A 22,570-nucleotide genomic window follows, 5' to 3' on the forward strand; every position below is an offset into this window, starting at 1 on the left:
AAAGGAAATGACAAGCAGAAGACGTGTCTTTAATGTTGAAAACATTATTTTGGAACTATAAACTAGATTTTGTATCAATTATATTATCTAGCTCATTCATCTTAAAAGTAGATAGAATAAAGAAAAATGTGTAAGAACACATGTTTGCATTGAATTTCCATAGAAGTCGGTGTGCTGGATGGAGTAGGCACCCTCTTTTCTGAGGAATAGAGGAGGGATCTCTGCAAGTCACAGGGGACCCTCACTGTAGGGTGGTCCGTGAAGGGCACATTATGACACTAAGATGTCCCTATCTCTAGTCTTCCTGCATGGCATATTCCCATGGAATCCTGCTGCCTCCAAAGCTTTTCCAGTACCTTATAAGAGACTTGAGAAGACCCAGGAGTTTGACTAAAGCCAAGTCCCCAAACCTGATTGGATGTGGAAAGGACCAAAGCGGCATTTTCTATCCCCGGTCCTGAGCACTGAAATCCCAGGCCGGGCACTAGCAGTGGACTTTTTGTTACATGATATGTCAAACTCTCATCCTTGCCAGCAGTGCTGAGACTAAGGGTGTCTGGCTCCAGAATCTGTGCTCTTATTCCTATATCATGGAAGCTTTGGAATGGATAATACATGGAAGGATCAAGACTCTCATCACTTAAGGACAGTCCTGGTTCATGGCCATTGTCCCAGTGAAAGTATTCCTTGTATCTCTTTCAAGAAAAATACTGGAGAGTAAATCATCTGAAATATTTTTTTTAGAACTGATAACTTATTAGAAGAGCAGGTGAAGGGTTTAGAGCTGCCCCAGTGAGCAGGTGGTAGGTGGAAAGGTGCCATAGGGAGAGTTCTCTGTGAAGACACAGTCCTGCACAGCGCTAGCTAGAAGAGGCAAGCCCTCTTCAAGAGAGGGAGCAAGCTTGGGGCCAACATTCAGAGATGGCCATTCCCTTGTCTGTAAAATGGAATTGCAATATGAAGACAGTAGTATAGTAACTCAGACTTATTGCGAATATCAAAGGATAAGGTATTATATTGTTTTGTAAGTAGAGATAGCACTGTGCAGTGAGGTACCAAGGTAATACTGAGTGGCAAGGTGCCAAGGCACTATAAGTCCGAAAGCATTTACTTCCTCCCTTTAAAAACAGGGGCTGCCAAGTGCCCAAGATGAGGTTCCCAGTTAGTTCCTTGGGCAGCTGAGGATTGGGAACCTGAAATGACCCTATCCTAGAGCAATACTGACGAATATCTTGCATATCATCATAGAACCTTCATCTGGTGATGGATAGATATAGAGACAGAGACCCACACATGAGCACTGGACTGAACTCCCAAGGTCCCAATGAGGAGCAGAAGGAGGGAGAACATGAGCAAGGAAGTCAGGACCATGAGGCGTGTACCCACCCACTGAGACAGTGGAGCTGATCTACTGGGAGCTCACCAAGGCCAGCTGGACTGTGACCGAAAAAGCATGGGATAAAACCGGACTCTCTGAACATGGCGAACAATGAGGGCTGATGAGACGCCAAGGACAATGGCAGGGGGTTTTGATCCTACTTAATGTGCTGGCTTTGTGGAAGCCTAGCCAGTTTGGATGTTCACCTTCCTAGATATGGACGGAGGGGGGAGGACCTAGGACTTACCACAGGGCAGGGAACCCTGACTGCTCTGTGGACTGGAGAGGGAGGGGGAGAGGAGTGGGGGGAGGGGGAGAAGGGTGGGAGGACGGGGAGAAGGGTGGGAGGAGGGGGAGGGAAATGGGAGGCTGGGAGGAGGTGGAAACTTGTTTTTTGTTTATGTTGTTTTTCTTCTTTTCTTAATAAAAAAAAGAAAAACAGAAGGCTGGATCTGCTTGGCTAGGGAAGGCCTGTCTGGGACTAAGGAGAACTTAAGAAGAAAGGTTCACTTCATTGAAAACAGTATAACCATGTCCACGTGTAAATGTTGACTCAAAGGTCATTGTTTCTGCATGCTTGGTCTGGTGCATAATATGTTTTAAATATCACCATTCTTCACTTTCCCGCCGCCACTGGCGTATCTTCTGTATTCACCTATCTCACTCATAGAGGACACCCCATCTTCAACAACTGAACACCCTCTTGCACTGGGTGACTGAAGTTCCCTGAGAAACAAAGTAACCACTGTAGATCTGCCCCCACCCTTTGCTTGATTTTGGAAAACAGGACTATTTTTTATTTGAAATTTCATTGCTTCTCATTGCTTCCAGTCTGGCAGTGTTGTTTCCTCCTTGAACTTTACAGTGTCTTCCTGTCTGGACTTCTGAATAATAATCTGTCATTAAACCACAGCTGAATGCCCCTTTGTTAGGAAAACTTAAGAGCTGGAAGAAAGTGCCATACATCGGTTCTACATGCTCTTTGAGCATGACACTATTTTCTACAGAATTAGCTCAGGGTTTTGTACACATTTTGAAAATACAGACATGAAATTTTCTCTAAGAGATGTAGCTGTCTAGATTTATATATGGCCTAGAAGCCTAGAACACGACAGTAAAATAAACTATTTGAAAACCAAAGTGTCCTTATATGAAATACATACCCAAATTGTGTGTGTGTGTGTGTGTGTGTGTGTGTGTGTAACAGGATTTGGTATTAAAAATCATGCATATACTGTTTTGCAAATGTCATGTTTTTTTTTGAGGCAAACTTTATTGTTAAGCAAGTCAGAAAAGACATAACCTAACGGTAAGGACTATGTTTAATCTTGCTTAAAATTTTAGAGTGCCTCAGGTTTCTGCAGGACCAGAGAGCAACCTGTGGCCAGACTCTAGTACAGTGGCCTCAGATGTCAGCACAGGGCCCACACTTCGGCTCCACTGTGCCCAGCATCCTGTGAGAGTCTGGAGCATTGGTTCTAGTGGGCTCTGAGGTCATTATGTGTGTAGAGTTTCCGAGGTGCCAGTGGTCACTTCAAGACCCCTCTTACCTCTAGATGGAGGTGCAAGGTAATACAGCCATTGAGGGTTTCTCAGAAAATTAAAACTAGAACTACGTTATCTTACCCCACTACTTCACACCTGGGCATATACCCAGAGAAGTACATAGAGGTATCTGTGCTCATGCCTACTGCTGCCGTATTCACTACAGGAATGAAACGGAATCAGCCTAGTTGTCATTTGGTCTATTATCTATCTATCTATCTTACACACATATGCACATATATATGTGTATGTGGAAAAGGGGACGAGAAAGGCTACATCTGAGGGTGTGAGGAAGGACTGAATGCAGGTACCGAGCAGGAGTTATGAAAGGGGATATGAGGTCATTGTTTTTCTCATTCTGATTCTGCTGTGGGATTTTTGGTTTTGGTCGTAAACAAGTGCATAAACATGTCTGATAGTGAAAGTAAACAATCCGTGTTGAGAAGTTTCACAGCATCCATCCTGAACAGCTAATCTCACTGTACTGACCGAATCAGACAGTTCTCGGGGCCAGTCCATTTCAGTGCATTTTCTGTGCAACATTTTTGGTATGCACTTATGCAGTTAAATCTAAAGAGGAAAAAGGCTTGCATAGAAAAAAGAGATATTACCTAAAATTATACAATCTCCTAGAATTGAAAGGAAGATGACTTATAACTTTCAACTATAAATTGAGCAAAGGCCACAAACAGGTCACAGCAAGGAAAAGCTGAAACAGTGAACGGTTGCCCAGCCTCACATTAGAGGAAGCGTGCGAACCGACATTCCGATGAGATTCCTTTCACTTGCTGATTGGTTGAGTTTGGCCCCATGCTCCAGAGCAGAGCTTGGACAGTGTGCCAAGCACTGAAATTCCTCCATATTTTTTAGTATGGACACTTGGCAGGTGAAATTACTATATGAATCGGTCCTTTATGTATAAGTCTTTATTCATTTAAAATCTTATTTGTTTCTCTTGTGTGGTAAATGCTAGGTCAATGTTCTGCCAGTGAACTAAACTCTGGACTCTCAGGATTGTCTGTTTTATTTCTTGCATCTCAAAACTATATATCCTAACAAGATTGCTAACCATGAGAGCCGGTGACTCTTAGAAAGAGCTGTCCTCTTGACTTAAACTCAACTAGGAATAAGTACACTGGTTACAAGATGCTTCTTGCTCAATTAAAAAAAACTATTATAATACATAGCTGTGTTTCTAGTTTTTTTTTTCCGAACATAGAACTCATTTATAATTTTCAGTAAAAGTACCAAGAGTCTCCTAGGTTCTGAATAAGATAAAAGAATTCTCAGCACACTGCACACTTTCAGAACAAAACTATGAAGAATAAAAACAGTTTCCCAACTCAGTCATTCTCTGAGATTGGTCACTTATTCCCGGAGTCTGTAAAGAGGTGAAAAGGAACAGCAGAAACACACTAGCTCCCCTCAGCGAAATTATGCGGAGCTCGCCCTCTGACAGGACAGCGGCTGTCAGAACTCCGTGAAACTCCTTCGGAAACTCCATGGCGGGTCTCTACATTTTAAGGACCACGTTGTGTAACCCAAAAAGAAAAACAAAGGGAACCACTTTACAATACTTCATTTCCCTGATTTTATTCAATTTTCAACTGCAAATCTTTCATCCCTTCAATAAAAATTAAGGACATCAGGTCAGATTTTGTCACTGTTAAAACTGAAAGCTTCGCGGCTGCCCTCTCCTGGCCAGTGAGAAGGTGACAGCTTATTTTTGAAAGACTGCACTCCAAGGCCTCCAGTTCAGAGGCCTAAGGAATTTCCACTGACTATCAAATGCCACACAGTTGGAGAATCAGGACAATTTATATAATTGAACTCAAATTGTCTGACCACATATTACGAGCATAAGTCAAGAGAGGAAAAATGTTTTGTATAATTTACTACAATTTCTTAGTAGTATTCAGAAGTAGTGATATGTTTGAGTTGATGAGTTGTGATCAATTTAAATTGTGCTCGTGTGCACGTATGCATGTGTTTGATACTGGGGCTCTTCTTCAATTTCTCTTCACTTTCATTTCTGAGACAGGGTCTCTCACTGAACCAGGAGCTCACAGATTCTTCTAGACTTACCTTGTCAGTGTGTTCGCAGGGATCTGCCTTCTTTGTCTACCCAGGACTGGGATTATAGGAACCACCCACCATGCCCAGTTCTTTTCATGGATGCTGGGAATCGGACTCATATTCTTATGCTAACGCAGTAAATGCTTTACTATTGCTTTGCCATCTCTGCAGATAAAGTTTGCTTTTATAAGCAGGTAAACATGTATAATTGATAATGAAATTAATAGTTACTATAAGATCATTTAGACAAATCAAACATAGTTTATATGGTGAAACCCTCTCATGGTGGACGGGCAGTGAAGTCAATTAAAAACGTGAATGGTGCAGATACAAAGACAACTCCATTAACACATAAAATATACAGTGGCAAAGCTTTATAGGCGGGATCAAGGCTGCATGTTGCCTGAATGTGCACATTTGTACAGTCACCTTTTTCATACCATAAGCACCTAACATTAGCGATTAGTGAAACATACCTGGCTTAAAATGCGGTAAAGAATGAACTCCCGGCCATGTGTCTTCATTGGGTGTTCCAAGAACCTAGTAAAGAACAGGACATTGTGAAAACAGACATTATTTCCAGGGCACTCAAAGTCCTCAAGTGCAGGGTTTTCATTTCAATAAAAGCAAAGCCGGGCAAAGAACAAGCCAAGGCGACTCTCTGCGTTATAACAAATGCAGCTGAATGTGATAAATGAAGTCCGTTATATTTTATCAGTTCATAATAAGTTAGTGAAGAATCACACAGTGCAATGTCATCTTCATGGAACCGAAGAAAAGTGTGCCAGTGCCCCTCACGGCTCTCTCACGAGGGACTGTCCTTCACTCCCCCTTCAGAGAGCATCACTGCAGTTATGAGAGTCCACTCCCCTTCAGAGAGCATCACTGCAGCTATGAGAGTTCACTCCCCTTCAGAGAGCATCACTGCAGTTATGAGAATTCACTCCCCTTCAGAGAGCATCACTGCAGCTATGAGAGTTCACTCCCCTTCAGAGAGCATCACTGCAGCTATGAGAGTTCACTCCCCTTCAGAGAGCATCACTGCAGTTATAAGAGTTCACTCCCCCTTCAGAGAGCATCACTGCACCTATGAGAGTTCACTCCCCTTCAGAGAGCATCACTGCAGTTATGAGAGTTCACTCTACCTTCAGAGAGCATCACTGCAGCTATGAGAGTTCACTCCCCCTTCAGAGAGCATCACTGCAGCTATGAGAGTTCACTCCCCTTCAGAGAGCATCACTGCAGTTATGAGAGTTCACTCCACCTTCAGAGAGCATCACTGCAGTTATAAGAGTTCACTCCACCTTCAGAGAGCATCACTGAAGTTATGAGAGTTCACTCCACCTTCAGAGAGCATCACTGCAGTTATGAGAGTTCACTCCACCTTCAGAGAGTATCATTGCAGCTATGAGAGCTCTGTCATTTGTTCCCATTCCCTCTGTCTCAGCATTGCAATGTTTCGAGGACTCGAGTCACACTTTAACATGTTCAAAATCTCTCGGTACGCTTCAGTTTTAGCCACTGTGATTTACAGTTTCTTCTCCTCAAAATGGTCTTCTTCATGCAGAGTCTCTTTTTCTATCCTTGTTCCTGTTTCTCCCTCACCTACTTCTGCTCTTGTGAAAGGAATTCAAGGACAGTTAGGGCCCCCATATTCCACTCAAGTGTTCCCTGCTCTTAATGATCACAGGAACAAAACTCAGTAGTTCCCATCAAAAGTGGAAGACAAGCTGACTGGGTGTATTCCCTTGCTGCTCTCCTCTTCCTAAGTAAACGTGGGCGGGAAGAAGGTCCTCAGGGCTTCCCTTTCCACATTGATAAACCAGAAAGTGATGCTTGTCTCATCTGTCTGGAGAATATTCCATGGCATTCAATAAGTAAATAATGTCCTACAGAAAAGCAGATTGACTCAGGGATGCAAGGGGTTTGGAGACAGCTCCTAGCTCAGGGGAGTCACAGTCAGATGCTGCCATTAACATGACCCTGGGCAAGCACGGACAGCCAGCAAGTTAGAAGGGTAAGAGACAACAGTAGAGAACTGTGAAGAGGGTAGAGGGGTGGGCACAACGAAGACAAGGAAGCCACACACTGCTCTATCTGAGGATCAGCAGGCACTACTAGGGAGAGACAATGCAGAGCTGGGGTGATTGGGGCAGGGATTTACTGGTAAAGGATTCTAGGGCTCTGTTGGTCGAAAGTGGCACACACAGTGAGCGTTTTATTTATGTTTCCTACCCTGGTGAGTCAGTAACAAACACAAGGATCGTATCCTCAGTGAGATAGTAAATCAACACACGAGATAATAAAATTCTTCTTTGAAATTAGTTGGTTAATTTTGAAAACTATAATAAAATAGATCTTGTCTTGGTTACTTTTCTATTGCTGTGATAACACATCACAATGAAGGAACTTATAGAAGAAAATGTTTATTTGTGGCTTAGAGTTTCAGAGCGTAAGAGTATGTGGCCATTGTGGTGGAGATCATAACAGCAGGCAGGAAGACATGGTGCTGGCCAGTTGCTGAGAGCTCACACTTTTAGCCACAACCATGAGGCAGAGGGAAGTAACTGTAATGTTATGGGCTTTGGAAACCTCAAAGCCCAACCCAAGTGACACACCTCCTCCAATAAAGCCACACCCCCAATCCTTCCCAAATAGTTCAACCAACTTTGGACAAGCATTAAGACATATGAGCCCATGGAGAACATTCTCATTCAAACCACCACAGAGCTATATAAACAAGGTTACATAACTGATGGACTATGTGGAGATAGTTCAGGAGACAGACAAGGGGCCCAGAGGGAAGAGAAAAGATGACTGTATAAAGAACTCTGGTAACAATGTCTCTGTGAAAGGCACTTTCCCACGTTTTCAGATCTCTCCTCTCTCTCTCTCTCTCTCTCTCTCTCTCTCCCTCACACACACACACACACACACACACACACACACAGAAAGAGAAAGAGAAAGAAACACACACATATACAAATATACACACAGACACACACATGGCTGTCTTGAGATGATGTTCCTGTTTGTACTCACACTGGAGGTCAACAATACTAAATTTTAACAACTGAAGAGAAGCACGTTCAACTCAAACATGACAGTCTTTGCATCACATATGGGCCTCTGGATATTCTATGAGCAGCAGTTCAGCAGGTCAAAGTCTTGCTGAAGAATGACTACTGTCCTGGTGGTAATGTTCTCGTAATGCCCACAGCAGCAAGCTCTTTCCTAGGCATCACCCTCATCCCTGTACGGTGCTCTGTTTCATTGAGATCGTAAACCGTATGGCTTCCACATGAAAGTTAATGGGACAGACAAACCGCACGAGACTGTTCTTTATGACAGACTTGGCCATCAGGTCCTGGACTCCATTTCTTCGGTGCACATTCTTGAAGCCTTTGCTCAGGAAATGCAAAGTGGGCACAATGTTCAAAAGGGAAAATGAGAATGAAAAATTAATTTTGTTATAAGGCCTTTCAGAAGGGGCAGCGTGGGTTAGTGGATGATAGGCAAGGACAGGCATCTGTGCACTAGGGGAAGTATGTGCCTTGTCTCTGGGCCAGATTTTCATTTGCATGAACTAATAAGTTCCAATGCCAAGACATTTCAAAGTTAGCAAAAGAACATTGCCTAAAAGTCAAAAACAATCTTTTGTTAATAACTTATGAAAAAGAAAATTCAATTTGTGCTATCAGAATTTAAGAGTCCCCATACACATAAGTAAATGAGTTTATAGTATATGAAAGCCTCTGCCATCTCTAAATAACATGTCACAAGAGTTGAGAGGTCTTTTTTTTAGCTTTTTCTTTTATTTTTTGAAGTCATAATAGAACTGCATTTTACCTCCCCTTCCCTCACTCCAAACCTTCCATACACTTCTCCTTGCTCTCTTTCAAATTCGCAGTCTCTTTTTTCATTAATCATTGTTATGTGTGTGCACGCATACACATGCATTCCTAAATACATAAATATAACATGCTCAGTCTGTATAACCTTAGTTACATGTATGTTTTCTGGGTTTAACATCGGGAACCACAGCAATGGCCAGCATGCCACAATAACCCTCGTGGGGTTATTGTGCTGCAGGGGCACACATCCCTTGGCAGTAACCAACAGCTCTATAACTGGACTTAAGACTCACTTAAGAAGAAGAAAAACATGCGTGGTACTGGAAACCTAGGCAACTATACAAGGCTAGTGAAGTCATAGATCTCAAGGGAGTAACCCACAACCAGCAGGCAAGAAAAATAGCATAATCCCTCACTACATCCCAAATACTTGCCCTTATACCCATAGGTAAGTGTAGTTCTCACCCATAATTATGGAAACTTCTCTCCACAGCAAACAGATCACTAGAGAAGACTAAAGTCAATCAAAACTAGAGTTAAGAAGAACAGTCCCAACTGATTCATGGAAAATACGCCCCCTACACTGAAGGCTCTGGATCACTGCAGAAGAGGGAGTGGGAAGACTGTAAGAGGCAGAGGGATCAGGGAGTCTGCTGTGAGACTGGAAGGTCAGAAGCTATACCCATAAAGTCTCACCAACAAGAAGACTATCTAAACACGAGCTGAAAAAAGACAATAGATACTAAAGTGGATACGGGAAAGTCTAGGGGGCCTCAACCCGACACAAACAACTACAAGAATCTAAGCAATGTTGAGAGGAAGAAATAGTCTTCCCGGGGAAAAGCACACTACTTGGTTACCGGACACTAACCGGTCAGCTATGAGAGGTCTTTTAAACACCCATTTGTGCAGGTCAGCTTTAAATCTACCCAAGTAGCCTGGGTGCCTCCAGCTTCCCACAACAGCTACAAAGCCTGGGACTCCCTTGGAGACACTCCTGGCCTGGTGAGGGAGGTGAACAGAGGAGAAATCAGTTTCCTTGCGCATGACAAAGGGTCTCTACAGGACACTGGGGTGGGTGTGGGGGATGACACTATGCTTGGCTCCCCTAGGGAGGGGAAAACCTCAGTGCAGCGGAAGTTAGTGAGACCTGGAGTATTGAGTCAAAGGCAGTGCCAATAAGGAAGGCATGGGAGCACCAGCGGGCAACTGGGAGGACAACTTCAGCATTTCATTTCTCAAAGCTGCTGACGGCCCTGCAGCGCTTGCTCCCCTTGCTTTCATTTCTTAAATGGCTGGCTGCTGCTTCGGCCAGCTGGACTCCCACATCTGCTTCACCTTTGCCTGAAAGAGTGTCTGGACAATCTAGCTCAAGGCCCATATTGCTTCTCTGTGATCCCAGACACTTTCTTCAGACTTCTACTTACAGAACACCTGGTAGTCGACAGATGACTTGTTTTCCCATTGGACTGTGAGTCTCATAGTAGAGACCCTGTTTACCCTTAGAGTCTTTGTGTTCACCACATGTCTGGTACTCAATACAGATTTGGAAAATGTTCAATAACTGGATGGATGGATGGATGGATGGATGGATGATGGATGGATAGATGGAATTAATGGATTGATGGATTGATGGATGGAAGATGGATGGAGGGATAGATGACTGGGTGGATGACAGATAGGTGAATGGATGGAGGGAGGGATGGATGAATTGATGGATGGATGATGGATGAATTGTTGAATGGAGAGATGATGGATGATTGGGTGGATAATGGATGGATGGACAGATGGATGGGCATATGGATGGATGGATGACAGGTGGATGAATGGGAGGATGACGAATGTATGGTGTATCTGGATGACATAGTAAAGTACTTGGCCTCAGACTGAGAGGCTAAGATCAGGTAATGAATCCAAGGGGGTTATATTTATCTGTTGCAGGGTTTAGTACCAATTATGAGAATGTAAATTTTACGTAGAGTTGAAATAGTCCCCAAGGACAAAAATGCAAGTTCCCCCACTACTTTCTGGGATAAACATAACACTTGCTGGTCAAATGCTGGGGTAAACCATTAAATTAATAGTAAGATATATGCCAGCCATTATTCAAAAAGAAAGGCAGTAAATATCAGAGAATGATCAACAGTAAAACATAACACTTTTTGAAGCATATATAACTGTGTGTGCATATAGTGAGTCATGATGCAAAAATGTTTATCTAGTGGTTAGAACCAATTCCTCTTCCAACAAGAAGCTAAAAGCATAAATCAAGAATGCAAGAGATAAAAGAAGTTTAGGCTGAAGGGCAATGGGCTTAGCTCTGAGTCTGTTAAATGTTAGGAATGCCTTCAGGTCAAGAGAGAGGTTGTACGCAGGGCAACTGCAATCAGATACGGGTCGTGGGGAAGAATTTCAGACAGGAAGAATTCTTTGGAACTCCTCAGCATATATGTGGTAATTGAAAGCAAATGTCAAATACAAGTTACGAAATGGTCTCAGTTTCCTGGGCTCCCACGTATGTCAGAATCGTGTCTCTGTGACGTACTGGAGTTTTTGCCATCTCTATCTGCAAGCTTAAAACCATAATCCTAGACTTGCTTTTCTGGGATTGGTCCTGACATTACTGCACCAACCTTACTCTCACCAGCCTTAGTTGACAGGAATAAGAAGAACAGGGTCCCTCTGTAGAAATATTTGATTTACAAATCCATGAAGAAAATAACTAGAGCTCAGAGTTAAAAAAAATAGTGCTTGCTTGCAATATTTACTTATACTCCCCAACCATTAACAATTACAATAATGCTTATGTTTTTCCAACTTGTATTTGCATGAGGCTTCGGCCTGCTAACATGGAGCACATGGGCTTCCCCACCAAGAACACCCAGGGCTTCGGGAGAACAAGGACCACCAGCTTAAGAGGACCTAGAAGTCTCTAACAGAGACTCCAGCACAGGGTGATTCTGGCATATGGGTGTGGATAAGACTGGATCACACCAGTGTGAATAATGAAAGTAGACAGAAATGCTGGGTTCTTGCTTCATGCTTTCAGGCTTCATGGGCATGGCCGTATTAGAACTGATGACTATAAGCTGGCGTGGCTATGAACCCCAGATGAACAGAGAACCGAATAATGCATTTTCACCTGAATCTATGAAAGCCATACGTAGAACATCTCTAAAGTAACACTGCGTCTTGGCTCATGTCTTGACTCATGAGTGTTTCTGGCTTCTCAGTGGGAAATCCTGAGGACAGTCATAGCAAAACTCAATGGGATTAACATACACCACACTCTGGAAGAGATGCTGAAGAATGAAAAGAGAAAAAGAAAGCTGATGTGAAGTAATAAGGGCGGCAGGGCTGCGTTCTCAGCACCCCCGGCCGCCTGCCGGGCTAGCTTATGCCCAAAATAATTACACAGACACTGTATTCTTTTAATCACTGCTTGGCCCTTTAGCCCTAGCCCTTACTGGCTAATTCTCACATCCCGATCAACCCATCTCTAATAATCTGTGAGAACCGGTCTTACCGGGAAGATTCTAGCCTAGTCCATCCTGGGTCGGAGCTTCATGCCGGGAGCGGGGCATGGCGTCTCTCTCAGGCATCTGCTCCTGAGAGGAAAGCTGTCGAGACTCTGACCTCACTTCCTCTTCCTCCCAGCATTTTGTTCTGTTTACTCCACCCACAGGGCCAAGCAGTTTCTTTATTGGCCAATGACCTTCCTCCATCACTGATGGTTCAAAACCCTTGTCCATCTAGGACGATGGTCAAGTGGGAGTGCAGATGCCTCATATTGCCCAGAACTGCACTGTGGAGGAGGAGATGGGTGGTGAGAAGCAAGGAGTATGGTGAGATGACAATCTTAGGAGGACACAGTGGTGGCAGGAGTGGCAAGGAGAGTTACAAGATGAGTTAAGCTAAGAAAAATGGGCAAGGTTCAAGAAGAAGGAAGTCAAAGATGCCTGGGACAGAAGAAAATACTATAGGCAAATTTCTGTATGGAAATATCCAGAAATGCACCTTGCATGCTTAAATCAAATTGTTACTATGAAGGTCTGAATCTGGCGCTTCTCCACAGTCTTGGGTCTCCAGCTGGGGTGCTATTTTGAAAGGTTATAGAGCCTGGAATTTGGCTCCAGTCTAGATCTCTACTTCCTAGTAAGCCACCTCTTGGTGACTGAGTCTTGCGATTTGCCTCACACTGCCACCTACAGATAACACTGTTCTTGCTACCACACCATTTGAATCACCTCTAAAACAATGAGCCAGCACAAATCTTCCTTTCCTTAGGTTGCTCTACAGGTATTTTTGTCGGAGTAAAATGGAATCTAAAATAGCCATTCTCTATTTATCTATAACTTCTGAGGCAGCCATGGGATTTCTATAAGGTACTGAGTAAAGGCAGTAATGTCTGTCTGCACAGGGATGGGTGGCTGAATGAGGTAGAAAACCCTTCACTCTTTAACTTTGGATAACACTCAGTGTCTCTTCACACCTGAGTTATGCTTTCCCGACCGCAGCGCACTGTCTAAGAGTAGGTTAGTTAGGGAAGACCCACTCTAAATGTGGGTGGTGCCACTCCCTGGGCTGGAGTTCTAGTTGTATAAAAAGAAACTGAGTACCAGGGCTCATAGCTCTCTGCTTCCAGACTGTGCATGTACTGTGACCTGCCACCTCAATTACCATGTGATACCATGGTAAATAATTCCATCGTTATGTTGCTTACGTCAGGCATGCTGTCATGGCAACAAGACTAGTAGTTAATGTACCACCTGTGGTGGTTTGGATAAGAATGGCTTCCACAGGCTCCTATCCCTAGGTGATTTCCTGTTTGGGAAGGATTAAGAGGTGTGGCCTTGTTGAAGGAGGTGTATCACTGGGGGTGCTCTTTGAGCTTTCAAAAGCCCACCTCAGGTTCTCTTTCTCTCTCTCTCTCCTTCCCTCTCTCCCTCTCTCTGCGTGCCGCCTATGGGTCGGATATAAAGATCTCATCTAGTGCTCCAGTCCCATGTATTTCTTCTTCCCACCATGATCATCATGGACTAACCTCTAAAACTACAAGCACACTCCTTAAATGCCTTCTAAGAGTTGTCTAATTCATGGTGCCTATTTACAGCAAGAGACCAGTAATGAATGAAGAGAAACACACTGAGGGCTGACAACATAGCCCTCTCTGATATCTGATAAACGCTAAAAGTGGTGGCATAATGGAACCAGATTTATGACTCATCAAATTCCTAGAGACTCAGGTAGACTTGGTAGACCAGAAATGGCCACAGAAGGAGGCTGAGGAAGGGCTCTTACTTGGCACACATGACAACCACCAGGAGTGAGTGGCTAAAGCAGCTATGTTGCAGGCTCACTTGCCAGATTCCTCCCTTTTTGTCACCTGTTATCTTCACTGCCTGGTGCTGGCACGTGTGACCACGCCTGGCTTTAATGTGGAAGCTTGGGATTTGAACTCAGGCCCTCATCTTTGAGCTACAAACACTCTTAATCATTGCACAGTTGCCTGAGCCCACCCCACCCACCCCCCGACTTCTGGTCCTAAGGCCAGTGGTGGGATAATATTTGATCTGGAGCAGCCTTCCCCACAGTGGGAGATACGAAACCTCACATGCAAGTGGGTTTAGTTGACAAATAGAACTTGGCATGACAGTTACTCTCTTAATGAAAAGTTGTTCCTTCTTTGGCACTCTTTCAATTCTTTTGAGAACATTAAGAAAAAAAAAACTCTCATCTTGCACCTTGGTGTTTGTTTTTTACAACCCCCAAACACTTGGCACACGTCCCTTTGATGAGGAAGTGGGCCTTAGGTTTAGAATCCCGGGTGGGTAAGATCAAACTTAATAATATTTCTTACTTACTTTCATTGATTTTATCTTACTTTATTTTCTATTTTGGAAACTCCTAAGAGATTTCTGCTTTCTGTAGTGATACAGACAAGCAGAATTATTTGAAATGAGTTGATTGAAGGGATAATATTAAACCAGGGACATCAGGCCACGGTGCTGCAGCAGAGGTCTCAGAAACAAAGACAGGGAAGCTGACGAAGGGATACACTGTCTTGGTTGGGGAGGGCACTGCAGTGTTGAGGCAGCAAGTAGACCCCTAGGAGTCACTGCGGGTAAGATGCTTTTAGAACTAAATGCTAAGAAGCAGCGTATATAGATCTACCCTCCGTTAGTAATAAAGAGCAGGGGACCAGGGACTTCTCAGGACTGTGCTCAGAGCAGAGCAGTTGAATATAAAGACACACCAGGATCTCCTAAGACACTTTTAACGTCTTTCTTGCTATTTTTATACATGTCTCAACCATACTAATGTTACTTTTTTTTTGGTTTTTTTTGTTTTTTGTTTTTTGTTTTTGTTTTTTTTTTTTTTTTGGTTTTTCGAGACAGGGTTTCTCTGTGGCTTTGGAGCCTGTCCTGGAACTAGCTCTGTAGACCAGGCTGGCTTCGAACTCCCAGAGATCTGCCTGCCTCTGCCTCCCGAGTGCTGGTATTAAAGGCGTGCGCCACCATCGCCCGGCTAATGTTAGTTTTCCTGATAGTTTCTGGTTTTAATTTCCCTGGGTAGTCTTAAATCCACCCATTTTCTCCTTCTCTTAGCACATCCAGACTACACCAGGGTCCCATCTCCGGCTGAGCCCAGCACTCTCCTGGTGATCTACTTCTCAGTATTCGTACCGTCCTCCAAGTAATACAGTCGTACTCCTGACTGTCTCTGCGACATCAGATTGGAAGTGCCACTCTGGGAGGAAAAGTCTTCGATGGCCAAAGACTTTTCACTGCAGACGAACTGTCTCCCGTGACTCGTGACTCGCTGTGACCTGCTGCCTGTGACCTGGCTGAGGCCTACAGACCCCTCTTCCCTTATCCACAATTGTTTACACATTCTTTCTTCTTTGCGCTCTGTCACACTGGTCTTCAGGGCCTGCATCTGGCACATTCGCTCGCTAACCACAACTTTCCCACATGCCATTCTGAAGCCTGGACCTCTGGCCCTCTCCATGTAATTAGCCGCTGCCTAGTCTCTCAGCTCTGTGCTGAAACCTCATCCTCAGGTCAAGTCCCACGGCCTGGGTGTTAGGACAGGATTCCTGTAATATGCAATTGCCTCGCCACAGGCTACATAGCAACTGTCACAGGCTAAATTTTAGTAAATGTTTACTTTGCTGTCAATGACTTTTTCATTTGTTCCTTCGTTTACTTTCCATTCCTTTTCCTACCTAAGTCTGTGGCATAAAGGAGGCCCTTAATATTTGTTGAATAAACTACATAGACTTGGAGAATCCTTATGAATGACTAACGGGTATCAGACTATAGAAACTTATTCTTAATATTCTCCGAATAAAAGCTGTGTCTCATATACACAAGGTATATATTATCCGTACTATTTAACTTCATACTCCTAAAGAACAGAAATGCACCTTCAGATTTTACTTAGGAACCAGGCAGTTGGATGGTTTAAATAAAAGGTTTTGTACTGGAATGCAAGAAAAAAGGTTTGATATGTATGCACTCCTGTCCCCAGGAACACTGACTAAGTAGCTCATGATTGTCAAAGCCAGGCGGAACACAGGACAGTACCACCAAGACTTTCCCTTTACATAAAGGTCTAGATGAAGCCAAGATTTCCTATGGAATTGCTCTAAACTTGACAAAGTTCAAATTTCTGTGTAAAAATTACTTAATTCAAATTTTATACAAAATAAAAACGAAATGGGTCCACGTCCTGAATTCAGAGAAGCAGGGCCACATTGAGCTTATGTAAGGTATGTTAACTTTAGCCAGACATTAGTAAAATTAGTTGTTATTCACTGGGGTAGCTTATTACCCCTGGGAAACACAGGTCAAGGTCGCCTAGTGAGAAAATGCTGGTCACCTTACTAGAAAGGCAAGGGTTCTAAGAGCCATACTTCCTGTCTCCCAGGAACCTGGGAGTCATGAGGTTCAGAGTTTCAGGAACACAGATTTTGTCATTCTTTCCCCGCGGCACACATGCACACACATTTAAGTGTGTCAGTGCATGTATATAGAGTGTAGGTGTGCCCATACATACACATGAGCACCCTTTTCAACATTTTTATCAATGACTTGACAGAGGCAGAGAGGAACTGCCTTACACTTACAAAAGAGACTTGTGGGACCAGGGAAGCTCAGGGCGCACAGTACGTGCTCAGCATGCAAGAGGCCCAAGCGCCAATCATAAGCACCCCAAAACTGGTGAGAATGTTTAGTGTACAGTACAGCAGAAACAACTGTCTATCGAACGCAGAGAAATCTGGCAGCAATAAGCATAAAGTTCACGACTCAACCCCCACTTAGCTGTTCATGATGGAAAAGAGACAGCAGACAGTAAGTGATATTTGAAAGCCCATTGGAGAGCTTCCTGAAGCCGACCACTTGTTAGGCACACCCATTTCCCAGAGTGTGGGAGTGGTGAGTGACTTGTCTGAACAAAGGAATGCCAGAAAGGTTGGATATTGCTTTCTGTGACTATGTTGTAGACTCCTCTTGCGCGAGAAAACTCCCTTCCTGGCTTTTTGGAAGCAAACAGCCATGGTGGGAGGGTTCAGAGACAAGAAGCTGTGGTTGATCCAAGCCAACAGCCAGCAAAAAAATTTGGTGAGTCAGTACAATAGCCAGCAAGAAACTGTTTCCAGCAACCACATGAACTTGGATGTCTGTCCTTATCTAGTTTACCTTATTTAAACTTGCAAGCCCCAGCAGATTCCTTGATTGCATCCCCGTGAGACCGGGAAGCAGAGGAACCATCTTGTCCAACTCTGGAAATTCCCAACCCACAGAAATGTTGAGGTGATAAACATGCATTGATTTGGCGAGTTTCGGGCAACACTTTTTACAGCAACAAGCAGCTTCTGCTGTGGCTGGCATAAGGAATACTATGCCAGCAGCAGATACCGCACATAAAAATGGCTGGGGGAAAAATAGGGCAGTCCAGAGGATGGTGGGCCCGCATCTTGTGAAGGCATCTGGAAACGTTCACACGTGTTAAAAAGAGTGGTTTGGGCTCTTATCTCCAAGCGATGAAAAACTGCCTTGTCTCCCAGAGGAGAATTAGCATTGTGCCCAGGCAGATACAAACCAGCATTGAGGGAGTAAGATATTCATAAAAAGAAAGAAATGAGAAAAGCTGTGTAAAATGCAATGAGCGTGTTCATGAGAGTTAGGAGAGCTAAGGGTTGCACGATCACAGTTTGCGTTCACCTAAAGGTCAGATTCTGCCCCCAGAATGGAACAGCTGTGATATAATACGGTGGCAGACAATCTGGATTTATGTCTGCTGTTTTTATTCAGCTATAACTAAACTTAAAATACAGACAAAGGTGAGTTAATAAACAGGTTTGACCAATGAAAAAGATAGAGAAGTCATTCTGAAAGACCCTACAGACCCCCTCCTCAAAACCTTCAGCTAGCATGCTCCCGGGGGAACGTCCTGTTTGCTTAAAAAAAAAAAAATTCTCCGGATCAGCAGCCAGCCTGCTCCAGTAAGAACATCCCATGTGCCTGAGAGAGCAGGAGATAGAGATAGGAAGATTGCAAGGCAAGATGTCAATAAGATAGGATGTCAACAAAGCAGGTTAGCTATAAGATAGGAACAGGATGATTGTTGCCAGGCATCCATGCTGAGAGAGGAAACCATTCGTGCCCCCCGCTGCATTCCGATAACCACGCTTTTGCTTCTGTAAACTTGCTTCTTGCTGACACCCATGCTGAGAGAGGAAACCATTCATGCCCCCGCCTCATTCCAGTCGACCAATAACTACGCTTTTGCTTCTGTAAACTTGCTTTTTGCTCTTCCCTATAAAAAGCCCACCCTCCAGTTGGCAGGTGCGCAAATCTTCCGAGAGATCTTGCTGCCCACAGGTACCTGTGTCTACTCAATAAACCTCTTGCGATTTGCATCCGTGCGGTCTCGGCCTTGGCGTTGGGGAGGTCTCCTCCCGAAAAGAGGTCCTCGTCGAGGGTCTTTCAATTTACAAAGGCTTTCCTTTTATATTTACTTATATAACTACCCAGTTACATATATATTTATAGCTCTGTTCTTTCTTCTGTAGGTCCTAAGCTACCACAGATAATGACATAATGTTTTGAGTATTCGCTGCAGCAATGGCATGCAAGCTGGCTGTGGGATTTCATAAAGACTGCTCCAAGCAGAATGAATAAGCTCTGGTGTGTGTGTGTGTGGGGGGGGGGGCATCCAGAGGCAGAGGACATAAGGGATGGGGGTGGTTAGAACAAAGTAGCATCACATGTACCCATGGAGATGCCATAATGATGCCCATTACTTTGCACGTCAAATTTAAAAAGTTAACTAAGAAAAAGTAGTGATAAGGTGAGATCATATTTCTTTAAAATCAAAAGGAAACAAGACTCCATTTAAAATGCCCGGATTCTGGGCTGTGGTTTGCAGAGCAGCAGAACCGTGGTGAGGTGCTGAAGAGCCACACGCATTACATAGAAAAGGCCAGCAGGGGGAGCCTGTAGACCAAAAAAGTAAAAGCCGCGGGAGAAAAAGGATACAATATTTTAAACTGGCTGTCCAACTGCAAGAACTGGGTTGAAAGAGAGGATGTTTTCAAATATTTGCAGCGTTCTCAGCATGGCCAACATTTAGATGGGAAGGAACCCAGATAAGTAAGGACAGCTTTTGCAAAGTGTTCAGTACAAATGCAGTTAGCAACAGTCTGGCTCAGGGGTGCCGGCCCCATATCGGATGCCTCTATAAGCATTGAGAAAATATTCACCAAAACAAGGAGATTAGGATAGCCACATAAGCAAGCATGAACTTGAGTTCAGTATCATGTAAAAGCCAGGCGGCGCGGTGGACCTGCAACCCCAGTGTTGGGGAGGCGGAGACACAGCCCTGAGCATTGCTGACCACTTAGTACAGTTGCTGGGGTGAGCTCCCGTTTCAGGGAGAGATCTGGTCTCAAAACACAAGGTAGAGACTAAGAGAGGAATGTCACTCAACACAGACCTTTGTCCTTCTCACATCTGTGCACACGCAACCGTGTACATGTGCATACATATACAGATGCACACACAGAGAGGAAATACGGAGAGAGCTGAGGAATTATCTCAGTAAGGAAAGTACTTGTCGTACAAACATGAGGACGGGGGCTTGATCCAGCACCCAGCTCGATGTGGTAGTGCCATGTCTGTAATCTCTGCACTAGGGAAGCAGGGACAGGAGGATGCCTGGGGCTTGCTGGACAGCTGGTCTAGCCTACTTACTAAGACATCCTGTCACAAAAAATCAAGGTGGAAGATGCCCGAGGAACAACACTTGAGGCTGTGCTCTGGCTTTCACGTGTTCAAGAATACACATGTATGTGTACCAGTGTATAAACTGATACATGCGTGTACTTGTGTATGTGTGTGTGTATGTGTGTGTGTGTGCACCAGAAATAATGGCTGAGACACTCCCACCCCAATGAGTCACTTTACCTGGCCCAGAGGAAAGCAAGGATATGTAAAATATTCTAAAGCTCACTAATATACAACTAGGGCTGAGCCTCTGCCTGTTACCGTCCAACCAGGCAACCCTTAGAGGCTTCTCTGGTAAGTGACTTGTAGATTCACTTGTTTGCTTTTAACCTGAGCTCAGGGCCCACAGATGATTCCCAGAGAAAAAAAACAAAAGAGTTGTTGGAAAACTTTGAGAAGAAACAAAAACCAACTTTTAAATTGTTTCAGAAAATGGTCTGTATAACCAGAAAGTCCTACAGTAAGAACAGTTCACTTAAAATGTTTTCATTCTTTCCATCTCTCTTTCTCCCGTTGCTGTGATTCCGTCTGCCCAACCCTGACCCCTCACTGCTGTCAGCCTCATGGCAATGACTTTCCTTTTCTGAGTCGGTGAGTCACTGGGACAGGACCTCAGACTATCACTCCCCCAGCTGGGCACCACGGGAGCCAAGGCAATGAGAAGAGCAGGTAGCAGGCAGTAGGTAGGGCAGCTGTGGGGGAAGGGGCGCTCCTCATGCTCCATCCAAAAGCTGCTTGCTCACTGGAGCAGCACAGCAGAGCTTCCAAGAGACCCAAGAGAGGGACCTGGGGACAGAAGCAGTGGATGGGGGACTCTGCCACTCAGGGTGTGCTCCTTCAGTTAGCAGCACGAGGACGGCTCTGGAAGCCAGTCAGACCACAGCAGCACAAACTCCAAGGGACTCTGAGCATACTGGTAAGAGAACCACCGCTTTGCCAGCCTCATTCTAGGGACATCCCACCCCAACCTAAAACACAGGAGCAACGCAGAGGAAGTCCTGACATACCTGGAACAAGGAGCTGAAGCAAGCTGGAGTTCAGCGCCATGCGCATCTCAGGTGATGAGAATTTAAGAACTTGCTCTCAGCTTTATGCATCAGAGCTCGCCACATTCCTTCCTGTCCTCGCTGGGCTGTCTCACAGCCTCGCTGTCTCTAATGGAACAATGCATCCTACTGCTTCAGGACTCAAATAATGATCCTGGTCCACCCATGGAAACCCTTCACTGTGGCTGCTGCATGCGTAAGACTAGTTAAATGGTAAACGTTAACGTTGATTTGGATTACCTCGAAATCCAACATGATAAAGCTATCAATTATGAAACATCAATATCCTCAAGACTATTATTTAAAATACATTTGTGATGATTCAAATGACAGGTCCTCCATAATCCATGGGCAGCTCGTGGCTGTTGGAAGACCATTAGGAGGTACAGTTTTGCTAGAGGGAGTTGTCACTGGGGGCAGGCTCTGAGGTTTTAAAAGTCATGTGCCGCTTCCAGTGAGCTCTGTGTGCTTCTTGTTTGTGGCTGGAGAGGTAAGCTTGGTCACAGCTCCAGTGCCATGCCTGCCTACCTGCTGCAATGCTCTCCTGCCGATGGTGATGGCCTCCTATCCGTTAGAATCAAAAACCCCAAATAGACTTTTCTTTCTAAAAGATGCCTTGGTCATGGTGGTTTAGCACAGCAATAGAAAAGTGAACTAATATGAAATTTCACCCAAAAGCATGAAAACATGAATACATTACTTTCTTGTGACTGCAAAAATACACATTTGATACCTTAGAACAAGATAAATGTATCCCCTCCCAGTTCGGGGCCTGAAGCCAGCAACAGCTTCAGTGAGCTGATGGAGATGTCATCGGGGCTTTAGTCAAAATACAGGCTTCACACAAGAACTAGTTTTGTCCTGTTTCAGCTGTTATTGGTGCCTGACATTCCTTGGTGTGTGGTCACATCAATTCAGTTTCTTCCTCCGTCTTCATTCTGCCTTCTGTTTCAACTCTCCACACATTCCTTTCATATAAGGCCACAACTCACCGCCTGTCTGGAAACTCAATGGCGTACTCTCCTTCTCAAGGTCCTTACCTTAACAGCATTTACAAACATCACTTTTCTAAACAAGATAAAGTTAAGGTTCTGCCTAATGTCTTGGGATATCTATTTAGCCTACAATGGAGTGAAAAATCACCATTTCTGAAGTTTTCTTTATAAATGGTTTTCAAAGAGCAGACTGTGCACTATAAATACATGAACTCAACAGAAGAGGCCATGGAAATACATCCACTTGGCTGCAGTAACTGAGAAGAAGCTTCCTTGGTGTTTGCGAGTTTACATATATGATTCCATGCATTGTTTATCAATCTAGTCAACTGGTCCAATCATGGAGAATGCCAAGAGAAGACATCATCCCTTAAGTGCCCTA

At 44.2% G+C, this 22,570-nt stretch overlaps 1 protein-coding gene across 8 annotated transcripts in view; it reads right to left on the minus strand.

Moving 5' to 3' along the window:
* LOC121458907 (cyclin-dependent kinase 14) overlaps positions 1 to 22,570 on the minus strand; it is a 530,655-nt gene that overhangs the window by 133,181 nt on the left and 374,904 nt on the right. For all 8 annotated transcript variants that reach the window (XR_005975885.1, XM_041668286.1, XM_041668287.1 and 5 more), the window contains one exon: positions 5,476 to 5,539. Coding sequence is in view for 7 of the 8 variants with exons in the window: in XM_041668286.1 (XP_041524220.1) it covers positions 5,476 to 5,539 (64 nt within the window). In the remaining variant the exon portion in view is untranslated. The remainder of the gene's footprint in view (positions 1 to 5,475; positions 5,540 to 22,570) is intronic.

This window comes from Microtus oregoni, unplaced genomic scaffold, assembly GCF_018167655.1.
Source record: "Microtus oregoni isolate MIOR12 unplaced genomic scaffold, Mior012 000018F_ref0000195, whole genome shotgun sequence".
Lineage (NCBI taxonomy): Eukaryota > Metazoa > Chordata > Mammalia > Rodentia > Cricetidae > Microtus > Microtus oregoni.